Source organism: Melitaea cinxia, chromosome Z, assembly GCF_905220565.1.
Source record: "Melitaea cinxia chromosome Z, ilMelCinx1.1, whole genome shotgun sequence".
In the NCBI taxonomy this organism is placed as follows: Eukaryota; Metazoa; Arthropoda; class Insecta; order Lepidoptera; family Nymphalidae; genus Melitaea; species Melitaea cinxia.
Genome location: NC_059424.1, coordinates 4,865,596 through 4,877,825, shown reverse-complemented (window position 1 = coordinate 4,877,825; position 12,230 = coordinate 4,865,596). Strand labels below are relative to the sequence as shown.

At 31.4% G+C, this 12,230-nt stretch overlaps 1 protein-coding gene and 1 long non-coding RNA gene across 2 annotated transcripts in view; one reads left to right on the top strand and one right to left on the bottom strand.

The window, feature by feature from the left end:
• Positions 1-9,871, bottom strand: part of LOC123668937 — a 34,226-nt gene extending 24,355 nt beyond the window's left edge. Inside the window, exon 1 of the mRNA XM_045602629.1 lies at positions 9,671-9,871. Within this exon, the coding sequence (XP_045458585.1) occupies positions 9,671-9,871 (201 nt within the window). The remainder of the gene's footprint in view (positions 1-9,670) is intronic.
• Positions 9,872-10,262: 391 nt separating this feature from the next.
• LOC123668938 lies at positions 10,263-11,278 on the top strand. Its single transcript, XR_006745642.1, has 3 exons — positions 10,263-10,408; positions 10,659-10,881; positions 11,127-11,278. It is a non-coding gene; the product is annotated as an uncharacterized LOC123668938 (long non-coding RNA).
• Positions 11,279-12,230: the final 952 nt, after the last annotated feature.

The window sequence follows — 12,230 nt, the reverse complement described above, 5'->3', positions numbered from 1 at the left end:
GAAATAGAAAATTTCTTATTTTGTGATTCATCCGCTTTCTGAGGGAATATTTGCTGTAGCGTCTAAGTTTTCTAGTTGCAAGTGCTTAAAAAGTCTTTAATATTTAATATTCGTCTCGTTTTCAAAGGCGAAGAAAGATATAAGAAATTGCTTGTTTGGGAGGGTATTCCGAGGCATGAAGAATAGACAAAAACACATTTAACGTTACTCTCTAAACCTGCGCCTTAAACAAAACATTTAACATAAGGAGGAATTAGTTTTGACTCTTACCTTACGATTTCTTGCCTATTTTTAGCACTACAAACAAATTGTTTTGTGGCTTGCTGTAATATTTTAAATAAGCCCATAAGACCACATTCGTTGTCTTGGCATAGCAACCAATGAAAGTAGAATACTTTTTACTTTGTATTTAACATAGATGACGTCATTACACCGTATTTATTTTATCTTTGAATCGGTTATTACGGATGCAAATACTGCCATTACGATCTATTGAAGCATGAACACGCAACAGAAAATAAAATTACCGACATCGACATGAATGTACGTATTTCGTGTTTGGTTGAGTGCCATATGACATGATTTGTATATGTACCCTAACGTTTTACAATACATTTGTAGCAGCTTTCTTACCTAATTATTTCTAATAAACTGTATTATTAGTCTGGGATGTTAAGTGAAAAATTATTATGATACATTATGCGTTTATGCAAAACATTCGACTTGAAATCTTCGCTTAAATATTACGAATAAATTTTAGATAAATCTTAACCATACTCTTAATGTAATATTATAATAATTTAAGATTTGACTATTTAGAAGAATTAAAAAAATACATTTAAAAAACAGACATAGTATCGCTTCAGCCTGTTATATCCCACTGCTGGGTCCACCGCTGCTCCAATGCGGGTTAGCGGATATACATATTCCCTACTATGAGTAGGGATCGCTATCAGGTGTACATGATAACAACCGGAACCGACAGCTTAACGTGCTCTCCGAGGCACGGTGGGGAGACCCACAAGGACTACAACAGACCACAACAAATGTCTGTATGACCAATATAAAGGTTTGTCATGTGCGAGGATCAAACCCGCAATCGCCCACAATAGAAACACGTGAATCAACAATTAATTTAAAAAAAAATACAAGTTGGTAGATATACTGCAGATTTTAGGTGAAGATAAACATAACGTTAAGTTGTTTTTGTATTATTTATATAAAAATATTTAAATATAGAAATAAAGTCGTGCGTTTGTAAGTTATAGCGAATACAAACTAAGACAAACGATGGTAACCAACTTAAACCATCCCCCTTATTTCTCTTGAGTTAAAAAACGTGTTGTTTTTCATAATTTTTCATGCTAATTTCCTTAACGACTAAGATGATTTTTTTATATTACAAAACTTGTATATAAAAAGGTACTGTAAAATAAGGTACATGTACCTACGGTTTTTTCTTTTAATATATACAACTAAACGAGGCGGTAACGAGCATACGGCTCACCTGATGGTAAGCGATTATCACAGCTTATAGACGCCTGCATATCACCAGAAGCATCGCAAGTGCGTGGCTGACCCTATCGACAAATCGCTTTAGGAGCTCTGGTCACCTTACTCACCAATAGGAACACAACATTTCTTGTAAACAGTATTATTTAGCTGTGGTCATCTGTAAGGTCGAGGTATACTACCCCAGTCACGCTGCTCCATATTTTGAGCAGGAAATTTCCTGCCGAGCCCTACCTCAGTTACAACTGTATATAACATACTCACTGTATATAATTTTACTATGATTATTAAGTTTTTTAGACGCGACAAAATCCGAAAAATTTGTTTCATATGATGATATTCGGATCAAGAATTGAACCCACAACCAAAGTGGAAAACAGGATCAATGTCAACTGCACCGATTGCCCAGTAAAATAATAACATAATGATTCCATACGGAATCCCCAGTATGTAACATATGTTCGGGTTTTGGAAAAAATTCAACGTAAATTTGTTCAATATTTAAATTTTCGCACTGGACATAGGGATTCGAAATATGATACCTCGTGTGCTCATTATAAAATTACCACCTTGGAAGATCGCCGTAACGTAGCGGATATGATGTTATTACATGACATCTGATCTAGTTCTATTGATTGCATTCAGTTAACATCAGATATGTTACAGTCTTATACTCCTAGCAGACGTACCAGACAAACGAATCTCTATCGTGTTCCCCTTTGTGGCTCAGACTATAGCAGGCATTCAATAAGATGTCGACTGCCACGACAGTATAACAAGTTGTTTTCTGAGATTGACCTTTTTTCCACATCTAGAAGTTCCTTTAAAAGGGTTGTAATAGAGAAACTTGCTAGCACGTATGAATAATCTACACAGTCACATATCCTTACCCACACCCACTTACATACAAATACATAGGCATACACACTCACAATCTACATATTATTGACCATGGGTATTTTACATTTTATATATTTCTCATTTTTATTGTAACTGTGTTTTATACCTCAACTCAACTTTGTCTACCTTAACTGTGTAATTTAAATAATGTAAAATCCGAAATTGGCTTTTCTTTGGATACTCTGTATTGGTTTAAGAAACATAAAATGTAGCTGTGGATTTTTGTACAAATAAATAAATAAATATAAAAATCGAATATATACTATAGAAAAAAAATATATTGCGGTGTTAAAGATATTAAAACTAAATTAAAATTTTGTAGTTTCAGTGAAAAAGGAATAATTTACTTTATTTTAACCAGCCAAAATAAAGATTTATCGGTAAATTGTTTAATACTATAATTAACAATGTGTTATATAGGGTCTAAATTGATATACCTGGCGGAAATGTATATTCGCTTATACACATAGCATTGTGAGTTGGATCAGCGATATGAAAGGCAGATAACGACGACCCATTGTTCCTTGGTCTTCATATCTCCTTGGCTGTTAACTCATGTGAGAATCAAACAAGCTATCGGCCGAGACATGAGATTTCAAAACTGAATGTTTTCCCTCTTCATTGTGTCACGTGATATCTAATTGAAACTCTACTTATAATTAGTTTTACAATAGCTTAAATACATTAAGACTTATGTATTGTAAAGGTAAAACGTAATTTCGAGCTTAAGAAACGATTTTTTTTTTCTGCTTCCATGATATCATATTAAACTTTTTCAAATTAATGTTTATTGATTACTGTCCTTATGTCTCGATACGTTGAAAACTTTATTCATCTCACAAGAGGGAGGACATATGACTGAGGACATAAAAAATGTTTTTGCAAGCATGTTATTTATTTTAAAAAAAGTATTTACAGTCCGGCAGCCTTAAGAATGCTTATCGAACACATGAAAAATGATCGAGAGTGCCGATGGATAAATAACGTTATCAATAACTAATATCCAACAGCGTAAGTTTGTTTCTTATAAGTGTTACTATCTACGTCTCGTAGGTCACAAAAAGTAAAGGAGTTGAAATTTTAAAGGCGTAATAGAATCAATGTTGTGAAATGTTTGTATTAACCTATTTGTCACAAATGAAATGAGAAACAAAAAAAAAAAATCATCGTTTTTTTTTTTTTTGACACGTGATTTTTTGGTGTTTCTATTTTGGCCATCGGAGTATAGTCAGCACAAAAAATTTCCGTTGGTTCCGCACCACATGAACGTGAGCCAGAGGTAAATTAAAAAATATAAATTAGAAAAATATGTCATATACTGTAAGGAAAAATAAGTAAGATCTTTAAGAATAGTCAATAAAAACTTATCATAATTTTTTTGTAAATAAAGACTTAAAAAATGGCCCCATGGACTAAACAAGTGAGCTCCAACTGGTGTCTCCCATGGCGTCAACGGGTTAATATTTTTCATTCATAACTAAACATTATGCGGTTAAGTTAATTTCGTAGTACTGACGTACAACTTTGAAACTACATATTTCTCAAATTAAAAATAAATTTAATGATATAAAATGATTAAGTAATTTGGAGACGCCAACGTGGGAATAGGACAACGTGCCATCGCGTAGGATCCCCTTTATTTGTAGAGATATATTTTGAGGAAACACTCCCAATAAGGTATTTTATAGCTCGTTATAATTTAGTTTTATTCAGATTTAATTTTTAGTTTTTACTAATTTTAGTTGAAAAATATTGTAATTCTTTACCTAACACCTAACCTTTAATCTTCAAGTACAACCATAAACTATACTTTTGCTTTATAACTCAAATGTCTAATAGACAACACAGAAACTATCAATAAATAAATCCTACATTTATATGTAGTTTAAAACAATTATATATCTAAAATTACACTGTTTTAATCAATAATACTATAAATTGGTATAATTTTAAAAATTCCCTTTCCATGATTAAGTTCAACCTATATACTGATGAAAGCTGACATTTATTATTTTGCTACCCAGACCCTCTTGTAGCAGAGGCTTGTAAATACGTAGGTAGACAAAGAGCTTCTTCCAAACCGACTTCGTTCTAACCCGAGGTGCGGTCTTGCTAGGAGGAACGGACATCCCGAGCCCACCTAAAGGGCTCCCCTATTCTTTCACGAGTGGGTCTCAGTACCCGGTCAACCCACTCGGTGACGCTGTAAAAACCAGTAAGGGCCAACAGCACTAGACAGTCCGAAAAAAAATTGTATTATTCGCTTGCATAAGGCGGCTTCTCACAATGGGTTGTTTTACGGATTTCATCACGCATGGCCGACAACTACAGACCGACGAATGAACGTTACAGATACGGGCTTGACCTTCCAAAATATGACTGTAATATCAATATTAAAACATGCAAAATTGCTCTCAAGTAATATTGTCTTCCTGTAGTTTGTACAGAAACCAAAGAATCTAGTTTGGGTCGGTAAGCGCTGGTGATTCTACTGAAACCGCAGGCGTTTAGAGGCAGGTTTACAGGTGGATCATACGCTTGTTTGCCAGTGGTACAAAAAGGTACAGGTAATTAATAATATTACTATAAAGGTATTGTATGTACCTACTTCATAGACAACAACAGAAACGTTTGACAAAGTACAGCATTTGCATTAGAGATAACTAAATTACGAACTGCCCACTTCTCACTACACGCTCAACTAAACAATATTACTGGCTCCTATGTCGCAAAGACAGGTGAACATGGGGTCAAAAGACATTCACATTAGATGCGTTCCCATTGTCACCATAAATGTAAGTTAAAAACTCGTAATACAAAGAACTAGACACAAGTGCGAAAATATAAACAATTTTATAAAACAGTCAACAGTCTTGGGTTCTCAAGATAAATTACGAATAAATAAACCACTAAAAAGAAATAATCTTATCAAATTAGTGTATTGTCATCGGCCCTCGAAATCTGAATCTTGGAAACAGCTTCAACGATTTTCATGAAATTTAGTATGCAGGGGATTTCAGGAGAGATAAATCGATCTAGCTAGGATTCTTTTTTAGAAAATGTCGTTTTATCCCTGTTTTTAGGCAAAGAAAAAAAATGGCTACCATATAAAACACAATACGAAGGTAAATTTCTGAAATGTAAATAAAGTTGTAATAACTCAAGGTGGGAAATCGGCCGGTCGGGGTCCACCCAGAAGACCACGGTTCAAATCCCCATGTCTCCAGATCGATTATTTTTTCCTTTTTTTCCCAATTATACTCCTGGTTATTGATTTAAATAATCACTTAATATGAATTTAATTGTGAATACGTTACGCAATTATTTTATATTTTTACTGTTTTACCATCATCAACATTATTTAGCAAATATTATTTAGCAGCTTCCTAGCTGAAGTACGTTTCTTTTAATTATACCTCTACGAATAGAGGCAAAATAACTAGTACAATATAATTTTTGTATTGCTGTCATTCGTAATTGAGAGGTCGATATAAAAATCTTGTAAATGGTCAAGTTAACCCCATTCATACAGAGTAAATGCAACGTATCTTCTAAATTTTAAATGGTCTGTCGTGGATCAAATTTCAAAAAGACTATATCTAAACTACAATTATTGCTGTGGTAACCACATTAGAACGAAACTTAGATATGATATAATTCGAAATTAATAATTTATATTGAAAATTATATAAGATGTAAAACATATTATTTTTGGCAATAAATATTATTCGCGCACTTACGTGAAGTATAGAGAGATCAAATGTCTCAAATAAAAAAAAAAAACTGATGATATTCAGACATCAAAAAGCACAAAGACATCCTCTTTATTGTATAAGATACTTTTAAAATTGAACTATCTATGCAAGCTTAACCCTTTTTTGAATGCCGATAGGTAATATAATCCTCACCCACATATTTTGGCAAACGAGGCTGGATGAGGCTTGCGGAAAACTGTGATGTCTGGCGCGAATTTGGGGAGGCCTATGTCCAGCAGTGGACTGCAATAGGCTGATATGATGACGATGATGATGATGATAAAATAGTGTTTAGATATAGAGTAAGATTAGTCTGTAAAGAAACAAGATGTCACGTCAAGTCATAGCAAGCGGTGTTGTGCACAATAAAAGTGTACAAGAAGTGTTAATTAGATGTATGTGTCAAAATTATGACTACAAATTGTATCAAAATTTTTAACGTGACGGAAAACGACAATGGTAACTAACGCAAGTTTCAAACGCTGGTTTCTGTATAAACAGACAGCACTGTGTTCGAAAGGGCTTATAATTTAATAGAGGCTAGCCAAGCGTTACTTAACATCCGGGACTAAATGTCAGGCTACAGGTAGGGGACTGACTTTTGTTTCATATCAGGTAGGAAATATTAATAAATATATTAGCCTTTTATCTACTCACATTAAATAACAAATATTTGTAGGCATATTTACAATCGATAAATACGGTTATAAAATTAAAATATCGAAAATGTTGCTTTAAGCTATCGAGCTTTGAATGGTTACGAATATTATAAGGGTAATAATAACTATAGTTCTAAAACAAGTAAAACAAGGAGAAAATTCTTGTACAGATTGCAGGACTACATCACTATAATAACATTTCGTTATCTAATACATTTTTATCGTAGCAGATCTTAAGAGCAACTTGAAAATATCAAAAACTAAAGTTAGGAAAATCGATTTATGACACTTTTATCGTAGTTACGAAAGAGATAAACACGGGTTATATCTCGCACATTTTGGATTTATATTAAATCTATACAAATAAATAAAATTGGAGAGTATGTTTGTAACATTAAAATAACCACTTTTTACTAAATGTATATCGATGTTTACACGATACATGAACCAAAATATTTTTTTTTACAATTTTTGTCAAATTTTGTCTGTTTGTTCCGGCTAATCTCTGAAACGGCAGAACCGCTTTTGACGGGATTTTCACTGGCAAATAGCTGATTTATAAGTAGTAACTTAGGCTACTTTTATCTTAGAAATTTATTTATTTTATGACTCTGCGAACTGAACAATAACTTTTTTGCTCTCCTCTTGTCTATCGGCTACGGTAAGCGTACCACCATGCGTGAAGCGCACGCCTGTTTGCTTCCTAGTTGTATAAAAAAAGTTTTGTACATGATAATAATCTTAATTATTAAAACACTTTGTAAACCCTCAAAAATAAGAAAAACCCTTTTTGAATACGGAAATAAGTGAAATAGGCAATAAGAATTTACGCAATTTTTTTTTTTTTTTTTTTTTATTTATAAGAATGAAGAACTGAATTTAATTTTTATGTCCTTGAATAAAAATAAAAAAATAAAAATAAATATCAACCTACTAAACATTTCTTGAATTTTTTAGTATAATTGTAATGTTAACAAGTTTCTCCCCTCTATAGACTCGATGTTGTATACGCTTGTTATTTTAAGTAAAAAATGCTATTTAATTCAACGGTTTGTTGGCGCAAGTTATGGTTAATACTTGACCTTGATATATAAGTAGAAACTCACTCGAACGAGGTTGCGGGCGATGAGGAGTATCCAAGTTTCACACGGGACTTCTTATCTAACTAGATTACATTCGTATCTCTTAGTTGTCACTTCGGACTATTTTCTGGATTATTTCTAAATACGAGGCGTATTATAAATTTCAAATAGTTTTCAGTTTTTTATTCACAAAATTCTTAGGACTGGTGTCCTTAATATATAGCCAGTCGGAACCAACAAAATCTATCCTTCCTTCCATCTTATAACCTATGTTACACCGCATTAAAACTAAGACGTCATAACATTTTTTTTATTAGGTACCGCTATAATGAACAATATTATAAATAAATGTAGAATAAAAATTACGTATGATCTCTATACAAGAAAAATATTTTTTTAATGTTTTAGCTTGTTCTTCAAAAATATTTAGTTGTAAACCATTTACATTGTATTGACCGTTTTTTTTTTAGTGTTTGCGAAATAACCAAGGACAGAATACAAACACGAAGATAGTACAATTCATTTCTTTATTGTAACAAAAAGGTTTCATATACAAATGGCACATAATACAGAAACGAATTATACCTTTTATTATTTCAATAGTTTTCTTATAGTACCTAATAATACTAAAACGTACGTAATAATACCCGTTTCTTAATGACTGTTTGTAAATAATTAAGGAGATAGGCGTTTTAGATCAATTAATTAATTTGTGGAACATAACTTAATAGGTAATTGGTAAAATCATTAATTACTGTTTGCGGATATGCACGCGTCACACGCAACTACTTTTAAAATCCAAGCAAACCCTGAAGTTATATAATTATAATAAAAAATAGTTGTAACTACAAATAATTATTATTTTATTTCATAAAACTTTCGCTGCAAGTTATCGTTATACATGTATACCAATAAAAATATAACAATTACATGTATGTATTTTCACAACACAAACTAAATTTTATTTTGCAAGGTCAGAACAATTAAACGTAATGTTATAACAAAGAATCGGAAATTTGAAATTGTTGTACCTATATACTGGAGTTGTTCTTTTATTTCGTTTATTAACATAAACAAGACAAAAAAGTTAAAAACTAAAAACCGACTATGGCATATAACTAGCGGACATTAAGACAAAAAATAAAAGTCTAAATATGACAAATGGTTTGGGAGATATGAGCGAACAGATGAAAATACATACATACATACATAAATAGACTAATAAAATTATAAACTTCCTTTTAGCTTTGCCATAGTCGGTTAATAAGCTGACAATCAATAGACAGTGAAAATATAAAACCATAATAGAAAAATTTCAAATGAATTTGGTGCTAATGTTCTAATTACGAAATAAATCACGTCCGATTATGAATATTGCAACATCCTTATTAGAATGCAAATCATTCATAGATCGTAACCTTATAGCGTTTTAGCTTTAAACTGTAATAACAATACACACTTTTGATAATAATATTAAATACACTTTTAAGCTAAATTAAGCATGTACAGTAAACCTAAGAATCTAGAAATCTAAATATCAAAGCAATAAGTTAATGTGAAAAGAAAACAAATGACTATTTTTGCTAGGTATTAAAAATAAAAACATCAAAATTATATACTTTTGGTCTTTAAATTTATAAATTTATCGTTACCGGACATGTAGACAACAATATTTCGCCCAAAAACAGCCGTTACTCTTGAAGGCGTTTATTTTAAAATTAATACTGTTAAAAAATAATTTCCGAATAAATAAAGTACTTACATTATTCAGTATTTCCTGTTTGTCAGTTGGTCGCAATTTCAACACAGTATTTTGCCTTGAACCAGAAACAGAGGATCGGGAAATATATCGGTTTGAAAGCCTCCTCGCAAAATTACTTTTGAAGTCCTCGCATCGCATTATAGACTCTACTGGTCTCCCAAATTCATCGTCCAAAAACGAGTCACGGGCTTGTGCCAGCATTTTTTCATTGAAGCTAGTAGCGACGTTTTAATGCACAAGTTCATCAGTAAATAAATCAAATTCAAGTATGGATGAAATGACAGTCACGACCGTTAACTAACGATGTAAGCAGTAAACCAGGGGGAGGACACTTCCCTTCATTATGGCTTTATCAAAGATAGAGTCTCCATCTGTTATTGGTTCCGGAACTTGGAAGTCTTTACATAAATAAAACTCTCAACAGATGGCTCTTTACAGATACAGAACTTTGTTTAAAAACATGGCAGTCTAATGTTATTAAAGCCAATTAAATAATTATTAAAGTGTTATGGAGTTGGTTGTAGCTTTATGTCCATATTGTGTTTTTCCTGTGAATATGCCCTGTGTTCCTCCGCTTTGCTGGCTAAATATCTTTTTGGAAATTGTGGTGATCAGTGTGCGATAGAGACGTTTTTAGAGTATAGTGTTAAACACTTTTTCAAATTACTGAAAAATGCCGAGACGTTGTGCTTTTAATATTATACTTTTTGCGTTGTGCTTTTGGTTGTGAACCTAGCGGTAAGTGTATAATTTTGTTACAAGATATTTGAGGTTATATTCATTGTTTATTTCACATTCGCATTTGCACCATTAGTTACACTTATATTAATTACTTATATTTATATAGACTTTTACCTTTTAAAATATATTCATGAGAGGAAAGCAAAGACTAAGCTAATTTTGTACTATTTAGCTGTTTTCGCCAATAATATTAAGCATTATTTGATTTGCAAATAAACTAATATTATCTTAACTTTCTTACTTGCAGATGTTCCAATTATGCATTGTTATTCCAACACGATTCCCTAATCTTATTAAGTTTCCTGAGATATTTCAATCTTGAGTGTCTTTTGTTGGGGCTAAACTGAAATCAACTTCCGACCATGAATATTATAAAGATAAGAGAATTTGTGATATTCATTTCACTGATAAGGACAGAGCTGGAAATAATCGGATGTGCAAAGAATCAATTCCTTCATTACACATACCTGGTAAGATTTTAGTACTAGTATAGTATATTATTATGTAAATGGTTGGCACTTCCTTTAGTAGGTTACTAACTTATAAAATTTTCAAATACTTATTCTCATTATGAAGCGATTATTCATGTTATTATTATCTTTATCTTAATATACATTTGTTTATAACATATAGAATAAAACATCTTTTTAAATAAAAAGAAGTATATTTTCTTTAAATATTAGATATGTGATTAAGAATATGTATTTATTACCAGGACAATTGCCAGATCCAAAAGCATTGGAACAAACTTCAACTTCAGTACAACAGACAGTGTATACAGTGTATACAGCTGGGAAACTTACATAATAATGTTGGTGTGATGGGATGAAAACTGCTGCGCAGTTGTATTATAATGAATATAAATATTGAAAAAATAAAAAATTATAAGCAGTTGGGTGGTTTTATTTATTTTTGTTGTGTGAGGGCTGCAACATGATATCATTGCATCGAAATAGTTTATTTGTCAATTTATTTCTGTAACACATTTATATTATCCGAATGCAAAATTATATATGAAACAGCATTAAAAATTAAGCGATTTCGGTACAAAGATTAACAATAAAGTACTTTTTTGTTTTAGTTTTGTTAATTATTGCTAATAATTAACAAAACTAAAACAAAAAAGTACTTTATTAATAAATTTTGAGCTATATGTAGTATGAATAGGTACGTATATATAGGTATATTGAAAATTAGTTCGGGGCCAAAAGTCTAGATGGCGCTGTTTCAATTAGGTTGGCTGAAATAGACCTTGAGTGGGCTCTCTGTTTCTGTAAGTATTACTATACTCTGTGCAGTAAACTAAAGGTGAACACCGGTTACAATTTACAAACACCTGGCAATAATAACAGACCGTTTGTGTTTGTTTTTTTTTCTTTTTTGAATTTATTTATTTCATATAGATGAGATGATATGTAAGTAAATAGATTTATTAAAGAAATATATAATTTAACCTTGAAGTTTGGACGTAACGACTAACGAGATTTAAAAGTATTAAGTAGGTAATATTTGAAAACAAAAACCACTTAACAACGCCATCTACTATCGTATATCCCAATCTATTGCTTACAATAAAGTGTCTAACTTAACAACAATAAAGTAATATACTTAGAAGTACGACTAAAGTTCACTAGGTGGCTCTAAAAGAGTATAAAAAATAATTCATTTAAAATACATAATTATTATAAAACCGCACTTATTTTTCATTAAAAAAATTGACGTTATACTATGTCACGAAACAAATATTATCTATACTGAATACAAACTAAAAAATTAAATAAAATTAATAGATTTATTAAAGTAATATATAATTTAACCT